The 16,748-nt window shown below is 48.6% G+C and overlaps 1 protein-coding gene across 11 annotated transcripts in view; it reads right to left on the minus strand.

Annotated features, from left to right (window-relative positions):
• The window catches only part of enah (ENAH actin regulator), a 57,742-nt gene that overhangs the window by 22,813 nt on the left and 18,181 nt on the right, over positions 1-16,748 (minus strand). For all 11 annotated transcript variants that reach the window (XM_078094051.1, XM_078094049.1, XM_040160221.2 and 8 more), the window contains exons 2-3: positions 12,321-12,486; positions 9,307-9,484 (exon numbers count right to left, since the gene is read on the minus strand). In XM_078094051.1, coding sequence (XP_077950177.1) covers positions 9,307-9,484; positions 12,321-12,486 — 344 coding nt within the window. The remainder of the gene's footprint in view (positions 1-9,306; positions 9,485-12,320; positions 12,487-16,748) is intronic.

Raw genomic sequence — 16,748 nt, forward strand, 5'->3', positions numbered from 1 at the left:
AGCTAACAGCTAACAGCTAACAGCTACCAGCTAACAGCTACCAGCTACCAGCTAACAGCTAACAGCTAACAGCTACCAGCTACCAGCTAACAGCTAACAGCTAACAGCTACCAGCTAACAGCTACCAGCTACCAGCTAACGCGACTTCTCCTCCTGCCGATCGAAGCGGATGTGCATCATTTCCTAATGTAGCCTTGTCAGGGGTCGGTAGCAGGAAGCAGTGAGGCCGACCTCCTCATTGTGGTCCATTTGTCGTCTTCAGTAAGAACCGGTAATGAGCAGTGTTGACGGCCTGCACAGATACGGATGGAGACAAAAGGGGGCAGAATCCGGCCTGAAGTTCTGAACAGCAACACGGCCACAAGCGTTTATCTCACCGAGTGTGAACAGATTCGTCAGTGACGGATGACAGGAGCTCTTCGCTAGCTGTGAGGAACCTCAGCAACACCCCTAAAGGTCTCTGCAGAGGTCAATCCATTGACCACCACAGCCGTGCGTGCTCTCCATCTCTATATTTATACAGATCCATAATTATCTTTAAACAAAGAATACTATTTCTTTGGCGAGGATCGGCGTCATCAGGAAAAGACACAAAAAGCTCCACTACAAAGTAGAAAGTGTGACATCAATCGATCATCCGGGATTATCCAAATCCCCTCGTCTCATCACAGCGCCCCGATGGCTCAACCGAAACGGTATTGAATTAAACCGCGTCCACAGGCTGTCAATATCCGCCACTGTAATGCTGACACGGCCTCCCGTCTCCCCGTCTCCCTCGTCTCCCCGTCTCCCCCGTCTCCCTCGTCTCCCGCTGCTGCTGGGTGTAATTGTGTTACTGTCTGCTCCCATAGAGCTAAGGAGAGAGTGACAGAACAGCTTAACAGCAGAGGAGTGGGGCCCGGCGTTGGTCCCAGGACGTCCCGTTGGACCCGGCTCTCTAACCGCACGTCTCGCTGTGTCTCACGCCAGCGAGTGAAATGACGAGGCCTGTCCTTCGAGGTGGAGCTTTCAAACCGGGTGTAGAAAGATGGGAATGGGTTCAGGGCGCTTAGGCGTGGCCTGACAAACACTGGTAATGTACCGCAGCGCGTCCACACCACCGCTCTTCATTGGTGGGATCTGATCCACCGACCCTCTGACTTAAGGGTGAGCCACAGTTTGTCCTCAGAGGGACGACTGGGAGGCTAAAAGTTCTCAGGACTTCAGCAGTATACATGGTTTTGTTGTTTATTCGTCTTCGGCCTGAAGGAGGAAGAGATGTGTCAAATAAACACAAACCTGTACCTACATGGGGGCAGCGTCAGCCTCCTCTGGCAGCAGACGTAGCACCACAGTCCTTTGGGGGCCCCGTCTGACCCGTTGCCGGGCCTCAGTGAGACCATCCCCCGGCCGCTGCCCCCCCACTACAACCCTGGAGGAAGGCGATGGACCAACAGAAGTCTTCAGTGCAGCAGCAGTTTATCCTGGACGCGCCTTTCAAGACGATGCCCAAAACAACGGCGGCCGCCGGCCGTCTCCGGTACGTTATGAAGTGATGATCAAAGGGAGAGGAGAGGGAGGGAGAGATGAACACGAGAGGAAGGGAGGGAGGGAGCGCAAGGCTGGAGACGGGGATTGAGACGGAGGAAGAGGAGAAAGAAACGAACGCCACGCGGAGGGCGAGAGAGAGAGAGAGAGAGAGACTCTTCCTGATGGTCGGTCAGACAGTTTTCACTTCCTGGATCCAATCTATAATTCATAGGCTGTACAGAGAGAGGGACACCCATAGTGCTGCTGTCCTCCATATCCTCCGCAGTGTGTGTATGTGGGGCTGCAGAGAAGGATAATCCCGTCATTATTATAAATATTCCTCTCCATGCAGAGTTAGGGGTCACATGAGGACACTACGGTAGATAATAGGAAGTGGTCCCTCTTGTTGAGTTCGAGCAGCGTGCCTTGATACACGGACATTCAACAGATCAAAGAGGGGGAACTGTATGTGTCCCATTGATTTTGATAGAACACTACACATGAAACAAGCAGAAACTGACACGTCCAAAACAGACCCTTGAGGACAACCTAGAGCGTCGAGGACCTCTAATAATGGAACATCCTGCATTCCTGCAAAATGACACAGCTGTGGTGCCCCACTTGTATGCGTAGCATGAATACGAAGCCACATGCAGCAGGCCTGTGCTGTACAGCTTAGAGGGTCACGTGAATACGGCCAGCTGCACGCTAAAAGACATTCGTCTGCCTTGCTGTGATATGGAGTCACTGTATTTGACAATGATGAGTACTGATGACGAATCGCCGATGGAGGTGTTTGGTTGAGTGGAGATTAGAGACACAATGAACGCACATGATGAGGGACCTGGACGGACAGTAGAGGACAGGGTCATCGTCCTCTGCCCACCCAGACAAACCTCCTGTCATCAGAGCTGTCGTGTGGGTGTAAGCGATGAGCTGACGGGGAGGACGAGGTGTTCCTGTTCATGAGCGGGCTCCACCTCAGCTCCGTCCGTCCATCATGTCCCGTCAGAGTCACATAAACAGAATAAACAGCACGCGGTGTGATATACGAGCTCAGCGCGATGACGAATGTGTGATTTTAGCTTGTGTGGCTCTGAAGGCTCCACACACTCCATTGCGTGCTCGCTCTGCGATGCCAGGCAACAAATGCGAAGGACATTCCGTCTAAGTCAAAGTCAACAGGACGCGCGTCGACAGGCGCATGGACGCCGTCTGGTAGAAAAGACACAGACCACAAGGTGGCCACATTTTTCATGAATTACATTTAGCTCGCGATGTCACCGTCCCAGGATCTAAAGCAACCGCATGTGATGGGCCAGAGTCCCTTACAGAGCGGCCCGCGGAGCCCCCCCACGCAGTGATGCCCCCCAGATGCCCGCGGTGGAAAGGTTGAAAGGCATGTGTGGCTATTTAGCAACTCCCCTTAAACAAACAACCAATAAATATTCATCTTCTGGGAGAAGCCCCTTAGTAGATAGATGTGATGTAAACAAGCGATCGATAGATGTGATGTAAACAAGCGATCGATAGATGTGATGTAAACAAGCGATAGATAGATGTAATGTAAACAAGCGATCGATAGATGTGATGTAAACAAGCGATCGATAGATGTGATGTAAACAAGCGATAGATAGATGTGATGTAAACAAGCGATCGATAGATGTGATGTAAACAAGCGATCGATAGATAGATGTAAACAAGCGATAGATCGATGTGATGTAAACAAGCGATCGATCAATGTGATGTAAACAAGCGATCGATCGATAGATGTAAACAAGCGATCAATAGATGTGATGTAAACAAGCGATCGATAGATGTGATGTAAACAAGCGATCGATAGATAGATGTGATGTAAACAAGCGATCGATAGATGTGATGTAAACAAGCGATCGATAGATGTGATGTAAACAAGCGATCGATGTGATGTAAACAAGCGATCGATAGATGTGAACAAGCGATCGATAGATAGATGTAAACAAGCGATCAATAGATGTGATGTAAACAAGCGATCGATAGATGTGATGTAAACAAGCGATCGATAGATAGATGTGATGTAAACAAGCGATTGATAGATGTGATGTAAACAAGCGATCGATAGATATATGTGATGTAAACAAGCGATCGATAGATGTAAACAAGCGATCGATAGATGTAAACAAGCGATCGATAGATGTGAACAAGCGATTGATCAATAGATGTGATGTAAACAAGCGATTGATCAATAGATGTGATGTAAACAAGCGATCGATAGATGTGAACAAGCGATCGATAGATAGATGTGATGTAAACAAGCGATCGATCAATAGATGTGATGTAAACAAGCGATTGATCAATAGATGTGATGTAAACAAGCGATTGATAGATGTCGACATTGTTTTTTGACCCCTTACAATGTGAGGATTTGCCCCCTGATGAACAGTACAGAGAAGGCACGTTTGAAGACACTTGGTTACGGTTAGACATCGTGTTGTGTATTAAAATGATAACGTAACAATGTTGAAACAACACAACGTGGAGACGGAACATAAACAAGTAATGAGTTCACATAACAACACGACGGCAAAAGGCAACAGAGCAAGAGTTCAAAATATGACGTCAAACACTAACATTGATCCGCTGTGTCAGGACATTACATCTAAAGAGAGGATTCATTTACACTTAGAGCTCCAAATATTAGACGTGTGTTTAACATGTAGCGAGCACACGACTGTGGGTCAGTGGGGAGCAGGTCGGCCTCCAATCAGGGTTGGGCTTTCGATCCCAGGCAAGCCGCATATCCATGTGTCCTTGGGCAAGACAGCATTGTGCCTGAGCCATTGAGCCAGTGTCTCCAATCAGAGACGGCTGAAATACATTTCGAAAAATTGTATTAGATTTGAGCCGTCGAAATTCTGTCAAGAAAAATCATTTTATTATAATCAGGTGACATCCAGTCGGGACGACATAACTTATAAATGCAAGTCCTCGCTGTGTGCATTAGGGAGCACTTACAGAGCTATTGAATAGAGTTTCATCCTGAGAAGTTGCGAAGAAAACGGTTTGTTCCCAAAGCAGCACTCAGGGTCATCGTTCAGATGCTCACCATAAGATTATTGCCTGCAGGCCGCCGCTAACAGATTGGGAGCAATCTAGATACGGATCCACGAGGTCGTGGCCTTCGTCCCAAGAACACAAGAAACAAAGCCTTGCTAATGGGCTCTTTGGCTGCTCCGGGGCCCTCTCCTGCTCTCTGCCCATCCAGCTGCTTCTCCGAGGTCTGATCTGCATCAATAACCATTAGGCTGGACGGTTCCGTAAATGGGCTACCTGGCTCACTGCGACCGGCTTCAGATTCTCCATTCGGCCTCGGCCCCAGCGTTGCCCCACCCTGCTGTTGTGACAGCACAAAGGCCCTCGCATACATTCAAGGAATTCATCATGACTTTCAGCGCCTCGTTTATTGTGATTACTGGGATTCAAGGACGCTCGGTCCTCAGGTGTCATCTGGTGAAGTGAATTCTTTCCAAGGGGAGCCATAACGCTCATGTTCAGGTTCAGGCTTGGTTTATTCTAATGGCGCTGCGCGTGACGAGGAAGAGGAGCCTAATCGGATTGGTCCGTTGCATCAGCGGTTTTCTGATCGAGGCCCTCAAAGAAAACCAGCTGGAGCGTCTTAATTTCACAGTTTGAGGGTTGGCAGGACTCCACCAACGAAAGTCCACAAGCTCTGAAGGAGTTAGTTTGTCCACCATGAATCCCCCAGGTCCACCCTAAAGTCTGCAGTGAGGGTGAGTCGTTTCATCACAGGCCATCCACACACCTCTGCCTTCATCTATTTATGGGTGTATGTGGGGGAGAGGGGAGGGGTGTTTTGGGGCTCGGGGGGAGTCAGGATGTCTAGAAGGACAACCGGTGGACATTTGAACCAGACAGTCCAAGCGTCTGGGCGACATGGGGGTCGTGTGTCGGGGTGACGCGTCCTTATTATAGCCCCCGATCCACCCGGCAACAAGAGGGGCGGCTTTAAGGGGTGGAGGTAAACGCTGGGCTATTCAATGGGGTGCTGGGGGGTGGGAGGGAAAAGAGGGTCCTTGACTGAGAGCCATTTCCCAAACAGATGATTGTTGCTCTACAGGACAGGAGATGAGCTGGCTCCAGTGCTCAGGGGCTTCAGAGCAGACCTGGTGTGTAACAACATCCAACCAACGGTGTGAATGTTTCTCTTCCTACATACAAGTCTGTTGGCCTGGTTACAAGCGGATAAAGCTCCCTCTCCACAGGACGTTGCTCGGTTATAGAATAGACTAAAACTAAGTTATGTGACAGAAACATGGAGGCTTCTCCGGCTGGAGGCTTTTAACCTCCATACTCGTCCGGAGCATCGCGGAGAGATTCAGACCACTAAATGAGTTTCATTTCTCAACAAAAGTTGGATAATAACAATAATACATTTAATTTTCCAAACGCTCAAAGAGGCCTTACACAAAACATTTTAAATCCCTGATTTTCATATTTAAAGCATAACCTGAGTTGTAATACAAAAAGTTAGTTATATTCTTAGGAATCAACTGTGGAAGTGAAATCTATGAGTTACCGTGTTGTCCGCACTCAGACGCACGTAAAAGGCTTATTATATATATATATATATATACGGATAAATTGGTTAACTGGTTGATCCATACTGGTTGTACACTCTGACAAACACGCCAAAGCTCGTCTACGACGGCGAGATGCTGAGCGAGATACGGAGCTGCTTTCAGGGCGCGTCGGAGAAACAAAGCTGTCGTTCTCGCCGAGCACTTCATGAGATTAAAGAGCGAGAGACGGCGCCCTTTTCTCTACAGTAGCTGAACCTTCTTAACGGGGAACATAAGTTATTCTAAAAGCAGCCGGAGATTTAAGGCGAGGATGGTGAGGGGGCGGCGGGAGCGGACGCACCTCACAGCATCGATCGGACCCTGAAAGCACCGTCCCCACCGTCCCACACCGCCCATCCACCCGCCATCCACCCGCCCCGACGCCAGACGTTTGCCTGCTGGATCTTATGCGCCTTATAATCCGATATGAAAATGGTCTAAAATAGGTGGTTCATTGAAGGTTTGTTGTGCAGAAAACACGGCCCCGTTTCTGTATCAACATACAGGCGGTTTTACCACACATTTCTTTAAAGGTTTATTCACAACTCATGGCTGATATAAACAACATTAGTCAGGAGTAATATTAAAAGGTTGATCACAACAGTATTGTAGTATGAGACATTAAACATTCTGCCTTTGTCCGTATGCAAACCACCACATGATATTTATTGTACATTCAGCTCAAACCGCATTCGAGGCCTCTTCATTCATTTCTCCTGTGAGCACAACGATGAACGTACTCCGTAAACAGCCCTCATCCAGGATTGATCCTTTGATTGACGCTAGTGGGAGTTTTCATACAGCAAAACACGCATTCCCACCATCTGTCTGTCTCCATGCTGTAAGCAAACCCTGGAGACCTGCAGATCTGCTCTGGGGTAACCGGGGTAACCGGGGTAACGCAGCATCAAAGCACATGGGTTGAGTGTGTGTGACACTGGTGCCGTTCATCAGTAAGACGCACATTATATCCGGCAGAGATTTGTTAATTCTCTATTCATTAATCGCCAATAATCAAGATGAATGAAGATGAATGAATTTCAAAATGTGACATTAGTTATTTTTTCTATTGACTAATATCTGCACATCATTTTGTCAGAGCAGCCTCTTGGATTTTCTGGTTGACCAAAATATTCAGCTCATGAGGCTACAACTTTCCTATAAACACGAAGGATTGATTATTATTTGTCCAGTTATGTTGTGGGAATAAAAATAGATCATTATCAGAAACTACACGGCGCTCAAAGCTGCCCGTCATGGATCAAGAGATCACACTCGCTCCTCAGAGATCAGCAGTAATCCAGAGGATCTACGTTCATCTACGCCTGCTGGGGGCGGAGCTTCATTTAACGCTTCAATGACGCCCAGAACGCTGCTATTCATTAACAATCTGCACGTAGTTTCTTTTCTTCTGAGGACAGTTTATACGAAAGATTATATATATATATACACACACATACACAGAAATGTAATATTCCTTATAAGCCATGAGGGGGGCGGCAGGTTCCCCCCCTCTCTGCTTCTGTATTTCTGTCCTGACAGCTGCTCTTTGCGGCGCCTGCCCCCCCCCCCCCCCCCCCCCATCACTCACTCCACCCACACAGCAGAATGTAGCAGTGATGTCATGGGGATGATGAGTGACAGGTTCTGTCTTTCCTCCTCGTCAGACATGCTGTTTGTTTGTGATTTTCCTGAACAGAAGCGACCGTCATCGTCGTCATAACAAAGTTATCTGATCAATATGTTTAATGGATACTCCCCTTTTCTACAAGGGAACATTTATTTAAACCAACAGAAAAAAAGGCTCTTCTAAAAGTTTAGTTGACTATCACCTTTATTAGTTTTTAGAATGATTATTATTTAAATCACTATTTTAATTCCCAGAGTTCTATATTCTTCTTTTTAAGTCACATGAGAAACCTTCTCATGATGGCATTTTGACCCTAAAACACACCAACACACACACACACACACACACACACACACACACACACACGTTTACAGGTGTTTGTCTATGTGACGGGTCACAGGCCCACAGGTGTGGGCTGATCCTTAATCCTCTGGTAGCAGGTCAGGTCAGCACGGCTCGCCTGGAGCTCTGCACCTCCTGCTGTGACTTGTGACTGTGGAGGAGCAGTTTTCTGCTGATTTTGTCCGGTTACGGTGGTGGAGAAATGAAGGATCCCCCTCAATGACGGCTTGCATGCTTCATGAAGGCCAATGACCAACGTAAGAGTCGTTCTACTTACTGCCGGTTGGGTTCTTTGTCTCCTCGGTTCACTTATGTTCAACACCTGGACGGCTGGGTGGGAGACAGTGCTGCTGAGGGGGGGTGGACCCCTCAGGTCACCAGCTTTGATAAACCCGTCACCAGGTCTTCATGGAACTAACTGCAGCTAGCCGCCGTTTTGTTTCCACGGTGAACTTTGGTTCTTTACCGGTTTACTTCAAGGAGTAAACAAACGGACGTTAAAATATTTGGATGCATTAATCTCATAGATTAACGTGTTTATGTTGACAGTAGTATATTTCCTTAAGGTGAGTGAGTGCAGGGGGGCTTTTAGTCGTCGCTATAGCTCACGTAGACTGACCTCTTTCCACAAATTAGCGGTGATCAGCTGCATCAATTGGACGACAAAGAGTAGAGAAGGGAAATTGATGGAAATCCAATGATCTTTTGTGGAGGACATGAAGAGAGATGTGGTGAGACCTGGTGACTAGACACTGCTTCATTGTCCTCATCATCGTACCTTCTGGTCAAGATTCACGTAGCAGCAACCATCTGTGCCGCATGTCTTACCTGGAACCATAACCCCAACCCTCTCTACCCTCAAAGAAAGCATTCCTGCTTCAATGGTCTTATCTAAAACCAAACCAGGGAAGGTACCCGAGAACAATCCAAGGGTTTCATCTAGGACCCGATCAGGGTGTCCTATCAACGACCGGCCCAGGGTTCTTGATGATGTTCCTAAGGTCAACGAACGATCTGGTACAAAGACCTCCACAAATCTTCCAACTGGGAGCAATGAATATTTTTAAAATCAATTCTTGGAGAAAGAAGGTTCTTGATAAAGTCATTGGTCATCCATAGAACTCTTGTAAACGCCTTACTTCTCAAGCACCAAATGCTTCATGCCTTCGCCCCACAAGAACCCCTCATGCCCCCCAGCAGCCATACCTGTGTCCTGCGAGTTGAGCACCTCCAGGGCGTGCATCATAGCGCTGGCAAACACGTTGGCGTCTTCCTTGCTGCCGAAGTTGAGGCCGTAGACCTGGCGGGCGTCGCGCCACTGGTGGAAGGTCGGCGTGGCCTGGTTGTACTTGAGCCCCTTGGGAATGGCACAGTTTATCACCACCTGCAGGGAGCAAGACAAATGCTTTGCCATTAGGAAGAAGTAAGTTCACCGTAGTCCTCGGTAGCCGGAGGGCTCAATCCGCCCCGTGGAAACGGGACAGCGGCTTTCATGGGTAGAACAAAAACAAGCTCATGTGGTTCCCTTTTGAAAAGCGTGTTAAACACCGAGCAGAAGACTGGAGGTAAAGAGTCCCGCGAGGCGAGTAGCTCAGAGAGGCTCCTCGCCGGCTTCTCTGAGCTACTGAGACGGATAAAACACTCTCCTCTATAACCTTTATTACCTTTTGCATCTTCCACACACACCGTTTGAAACGGAGGGGGCTCATCTGCATCATGATCAGGGCGTTTTGTTACGAGGACGTGAGAACGCTGCTCATTTGATACGGCTGATGGATCGTGTAATGTGGTTTAATTCAATAATTGCTGTGTCATCGCATGTCCAAACTAATGAGAGCGAATCCGACACGGCCTCCTGCAGAAGCCCTGTGGCCCCGCGCTGATCTAACGGTCTCCAAGCTCTAAAACCTGGCCCCCATCTGAGGCCCCCTTCCTCTTAATTCAAGGTTATGACCTCGTGGGTTCACTGAGCGTAGTCGGAGGACTGAGCCGGTGGAGGGGAGGAGGAAGTGAGACGCAGGGACGCCCGTCGTAGGTGGCGGCGAATGAAAACAAACTGATCTCAGGACGGCGGCGCTCATCCTTTATTTAAATGTCCAAAAGGTAAATATTGTGTTTTTTGGGTCGCTGTGCATCACGACTCACAAGGTTTACTGAGGGAATAAGCAGTCCACCGTTTGCCGGTGCCCTTCACTGTGAAGCATCGAGTACGAGAGTCACTGTCGCCGTTACGCCGCCTTTACGGGATCACAGCGCTCAGCCCCGTGATGCACAACCACTGACCCGACTGCAACCAGCTGGGAACGTCTCAGCGGTCTAACATTCCTACTCGTGCTGCAGCTTATGAGTCATTATTCAGTCACAACAGAGACGATCGCCGTAGGGTTGGTATCTGACATTAAGCCAACGTGTCGCCTCTTTCCACAATTGAAGTGTTGAGTTGCATTGACAGGAGCTTTGTGGCCTCCGTCAGGGTCCTTCTGCTTGGTGGAGTTGATGCTGATGTTGCAGCACTGATTGCAGAAGAATGCAGAGCTGCTGAAGGCCCCGAGGAGTCCGGACTGATCCTCCTCCTGCCTCCCTCCAGCAAAACACACACAACAACACTGAGGATTGTGGGATTTCTGAGGCAGTGTGTGACCCGCAGGAGACGCACACACACACACACACTCATTAGTGCTTTGTCTTCCGATAGCTACTCGCTGTGTTCATGTGTTGTTATGCACACCCACAATGCATCAGTGCTGCTTGGGATGCTGCTGTGTAGATGGAGGCTTATGCTTGTCGGGATGAGGACTGAGCTCAGCACCACCGGCTTTAGAGGCGCTGGGGAAAAGGGATCTGAAGGGTTCAGTGGAAGGTCAACTTACCTACAGATTCTCTTTATAGAAGTGTGTCTTCCTCTAAACGCAGTATGTGGATGTCACATTATCATGTACTTTATGAACAGGGTCCAGCTCTATCACCATGATACGTACACACACATAGCAGACGTGTGTGTTCACTCATTAACCATCAGTAACAGATGGATCTGTTCATCTGTTCCTTCACATGTGTGTAGTTTTGTGTTTTAAAATAAAACAACCACAGTGTCTAAAATACACATTTGTAAAGGGATTACTTAGTCTGAGAAAAATACACTTTTAATAGCAATTCATCTAGAATAATGCATTTTAAAATGTGAGATCAATTAGTTAATTGATTTTTTAGATTCACACGTTCACCATTCCTACACTGATGACAGCAGCTACCAGGTGCCCCCCCGCCCCCCCGGCCACAGTCGACCAGCATTTGAATGGGGGGATACAACACGTGGACTTTGCTGGTCCGCTGCAGAGACCCCGTTAACTAGGGGTGGGAATCGCTTGGCACCTCACGATCCGATCCGATTCAGAGGTCAACGATTCGATTCGATTCTGATAAAACGATTATCGATGCATCTCGATTTTCTAAATTTTCTCAAATCTGAGTTTGCTACTCAGAGGTTGCTAATCACTTCCTACTTTATTTGATAATTAAATAAAATCAACAGATGAATTACCTTCTCTAATTTTTTTATAGGAGAAAAAAAAATCTTCAACATCAACAACGCAGCTTCCAACACAATATGAAGTAGCCGATGTAAAAACAATATTAAACAGATTCTTTTTTCTTTTAAATGAATAAAAGCTGCTCTTAGTCTCAATTTATCTGTGAATATCTTTAATATATACAATATATAATAATATATAGAATAACTTCAATAACGATGATGGTAAATGATGCTTGTAGCTGGTTGTCATCTACGCTCCACTACGGTTACCGAAGGGGGGGGGTTGTTTTTTGACAACGTTTTATCTCTTAATTTCGACTTTCTATCCCCTTACATTAGTGCGAATGGGCTTCTATAGTTGTGTGGATGCATCACTCCAGCCAATCCAAAGACGGGGTTTGTAACCAATCAGGTGTAGAGACCATGGTGACTGGCTCCGCCCCCTCACTGTCAGAAAGAACAACAGCGAGCGCGTAGAAAACACCTTCGAGCGCGAGCAGAGACTAACCTGGCGAGCGAGGGAGTTCACGCTCCGCGAGCGAGCAAATATCTCGCGACTTTAAGAAAAAATAATTATTCCGATTATTAACTTTTCTGAATCGAGACCGAATCGTTCTAGAGAATCGAGAGAAATCGATGTTCCCCCCCCCTACCGTTAACCCCCCATGCGTGCGCCGATCAGACTGACCTGGTGGTCCTGGATCTTGCGGCCCACCACGCGGAAGGCGTTGTTGCCCGTGTGGTGGTAGATGTGGACTCTGCTGAAGCCCGTGGAGCCGCCGGCGGGGACCCACTTCTTGTTGGCGTCGTCGTACACCATGACGGCGGCTCGCGCCTGGCAGATACTCTGCTCACTGCAGGGACACATGACAGGAAATCAGCCTCAGACACCAAGCAGCTCCTTCAGCCTGAAGCGACGACCCCCCCACGCTGTACCATTACAACATAATAACCAGTTGGTCTGCTGGGGGGTCCAGCATCCCCCCCACGCTGTACCATTACAACATAATAACCAGTTGGTCTGCTGGGGGGTCCAGCATCCCCCCCACGCTGTACCATTACAACATAATAACCAGTTGGTCTGCTGGGGGGTCCAGCATCCCCCCCACGCTGTACCTTTACAACATAATAACCAGTTGGTCTGCTGGGGGGTCCAGCATCCCCCCCACGCTGTACCATTACAACATAATAACCAGTTGGTCTGCTGGGGGGTCCAGCATCCCACATACAACATAATAACCAGTTGGTCTGCTGGGGGGTCCAGCATCCCCCCCACGCTGTACCATTACAACATAATAACCAGTTGGTCTGCTGGGGGGTCCAGCATCCCCCCCACGCTGTACCATTACAACATAATAACCAGTTGGTCTGCTGGGGGGTCCAGCATCCCACATACAACATAATAACCAGTTTGTCAGGGTCAGGGTCAGGGTCAGGGCTAACCCTGACCCTGACCCTGACAGCTTCAGCTCTTCATGGGGGGGTTCAGCAGTTACTGGTGGAGACGTTAAAGAGCTGATGGTGAAACGCAAGTGTCGCAATAATCAATATGGGAACAATATGGCAGGCTCCACCATCAGTGCTTTTACACAATAACATATATATAGGATATGATGATGATTTGGATAATACTATTATTATGTTTCCCAGCCCAAGACAAGGGACAGAAGACAGAGTCCAAAAGGAAGAGAAGCAACAGAAGCCAAGATACATTTTGCTTTCTATTCCTAAAACAGTGACCCCACGTTTCCCATGATGCCCTGAGCTTTATTAGGCGTCACTGCGGGCTGAATACACACGTGGAGGAGGCAACGATGAACTATAAACTGACCGGTTACGTTCATGAGTGGGCGTATGATTGACAGCTGCAGCGTGCTGAATGCACCAATGAGCTTCACTCTGCAGCAAAGCAGAGAAAGAGACGCGAGGCGAGATGCACGGGGTACAAATAATAATAATAATAATAATAATAATAAGAGACGAGCCCAGATTGCTTCGGGATGAAGACAAACGTGTCCTTTAACGTTGGAAATGCATGACCCATAGAGGGTCCACAGTGACATCAGCACACGGCTGCTTACCACAGCGCAGCGTTTCACACGCATGTAACCAGCGCCTCCTGCGTGCACGTGGAGCGATACCGCTGCATAAACCGGAAATAAAAGCACAACACAATGATTGAAACAATAAAGAAAGGCAATGTTTTTTTCTTCAAATTGAACAGTATATCACTGTAAATATAAATAAAGAACGATGCCTATTCCCCCCCCTGCAAACACGCATCATGTAGGTTAGTGCACGTAAACCAGCAGCAGCATTTAAAGACATTCCTGCATTGAAATAATAATGTAATGTATTATTTCAATGACGCTGCACTGAACTAAGTGTAAATGTGAAGTGAAAACAGTCAGTCTGACTCTCTAAAAGACGAGAGAGAATGAGGTGATGGTTTCCTCCACTACAGCGATGCAGGATCCAAAGACCCCGTCGGGAGACCATCGGTTTCCTGGACCGTCTGGATGCGCGGCCACGAGACAATGAAGGAATCGTACACGTCGCTTCTCCACCGTGTGACAGAATTGACCGTTTCTATGTTCAGTAAATGCTTTGCTGCGTAAAATAAAGACGACGAGATCCAAAGTGCTGCCACTCGCGTGAGGATACGGAGCCACGTGTCTGCAGCTCGATGTACCACATGGGTCCCGGTCCCCGGTACCCAGCCGGAGTGTGCGCGGACTGACTCAATGGAAGCGCTTGGCCTGGTGGGCGGGACAGGAAGCACTCCACCATCCTCTAACGGGGGCCTTGTAGCCGTAGGATCAGGTCAAAGAGGGCGCTCCAAACAATCCCATGCGAGCGCGTTGGGCTGACTGCGGTCGCACGGATGTCGGCGTGATCACGAGCGAGCTGGAATCCGCCTCCATTTCATTACAGGGAAAAGAAAGTGAACAATTATCGCTCCACTTCTGGGTCGTGATGTCAGAGAATCCCACACCGCGGTTCTGACGGTCTGTAGCTCCGCCCCCGATGGCGGCTGAAGACAATAATGGTGCAAACACGCTGTGCAGGTACGCAACATAGACGTTTAACTCTACAACAGATCCTGGGAACGTGCAACATGTACAGTCTACCGAAAGGACACGTCCCGACTACCTGGACCGGTTCTTCTGGTCCTGCGTCTGGACCTCTTATAGTAACAACGCACTTATTGAGAGCCGCTTTGATACAAGGTGTAATGTAATAATCTTAGTTATATGTGAGAGCACGACAGTAGTGATGAGAACATCCACCTCTGGGTTCAGACCATTCACCTCCCCTTGGACCATCAGCTGTAGACACATTGTGGGGTGTGAAAAGGGTTAGCACCCACGGTTAGCAGCCGATGCTACGAACGCTCAGGCAGCATCACTACAGCTTCACAGTAGCAGCTTGCTGCTTTAATCATTTCATTTTGCGTTGTGTGTTCACCTTTAGAGCCTCTGTGTTGCACGTCTAGCAGTTTTATTCTCACCTTCTTCCATCTCACTGTGCACGTCCCCGTTTGGCTCAATGTGCACCGTCCCGTTTGGCTCAATGTGCACCGTCCCGTTTGGCTCAATGTGCACCGTCCCGTTTGGCTCAATGTGCACCGTCCCGTTTGGCTCAATGTGCACCGTCCCGTTTGGCTCAATGTGCACCGTCCCGTTTGGCTCAATGTGCACCGTCCCGTTTCAATGAGGACGCAAATAAATAACGTTTAGCTCCTTTGATGCGAATCCACCAACCATCACAGGTCGCAGAGCGACTTTATAAAACCATCAGCTGCCGATAAAAAGGTGAAGGACAGACACAGACGTGAGAATGGGAACGCAGCGTCTGCAGGGGGGTCGGGCGCCGTGAGGTCACGTGCAGGCGGTTGGTTCAGATTACCTTGTGACTTGATAAATGGCGTCAGTACGCGTTTATAGTCAGTTACATAACGACTAAAAATAGAGTCCAACCAGACAACAGTCGCTTATTTATCCCGTATCCTCTATTTCTACACATTACTGACATGGTGATGGAGATATTGTTACACGTGCACAGCCTGGACCAATGGCGAGGAGGCGGGGCTCAGGAAAACCCCTTTCTACGGTCCCGTTTGCCTGCCTCCCCCCTCCCTCGCGCTCTCTCTCCCCCTCGCTCTCTCCCTGGAAACATCCCGACAAATAAAGCGGCGCTCTGCTCTGGAAAAGACCAGACTCAGCACTTTTTCTAAAAGCGGGGGAGGATTATAAATCCTGTGCAGCTGAAACAAAACATGTCGAGTAGAAGCAGATAAATGTTGCAGAGCGTGGAATCGTCTTTGCTGTGTGATGCACAGGGGGAGAGATGACCCGAGGGTCTGTCAAGCAGCACTGCAGCTGGGCCTGGAAGGAAGGAAGGAAGGGAGGAAGGGAGGGAGGAAGGGAGGGAGGGAGGAAGGAGCTCTGGAGAGCATCCCGGCCGCATCGCCGTCCTTTTTTCCTTTTCCATTCCAATTCATAAGCGACCGACTCCAAACATGTTCTACGTTCATCGGCCTCTTCCTCCATCCACCATCCACGTCTGTCTCTCCCTCTCATTAACCAGCGACCGCTCATTGAGCAGCACGCACGGCTCCTCCAGCCCACATGGGAGTGATCAGCAGGGAGACAACGCCTCCGTCAACTGGATGTTTGGGAGGAAACGTAGTGAATTAGGACAGAGGACTCAAACAAGGGCTGAAGGGGACGAGAAGCTTCCAGCGCTGTTGATTCTGTCTAAAGACAGAAGATCAGACCTGAAGCTGAGGGGCCGCTGTTAGCACGCCGCTGTTAGCACGCCGCTGTTAGCACGCCGCTGTTAGCACGCCGCTGTTAGCACGCCGCTGTTAGCACGCCGCTGTTAGCACGCCGCTGTTAGCTTCGCAGCGCGGGTTCATTTCCGCTCGTCTTTTCAAAAAGACATTTGCTCTGGAAATGAAGACACTCTGCTACTTAATGCGCTGAGTAGCAGGTGTGATTTAGACAGTAGAATTGTCAAATATGCGGCATTTCTTTGTGGTTTTACCCCGTAAGAAATCAAACCAACTCATGGTACATTAATGCCCACAATGACAGTGAGATGGTAAAAACTA

Source organism: Gasterosteus aculeatus, chromosome 18, assembly GCF_964276395.1.
Source record: "Gasterosteus aculeatus chromosome 18, fGasAcu3.hap1.1, whole genome shotgun sequence".
Lineage (NCBI taxonomy): Eukaryota > Metazoa > Chordata > Actinopteri > Perciformes > Gasterosteidae > Gasterosteus > Gasterosteus aculeatus.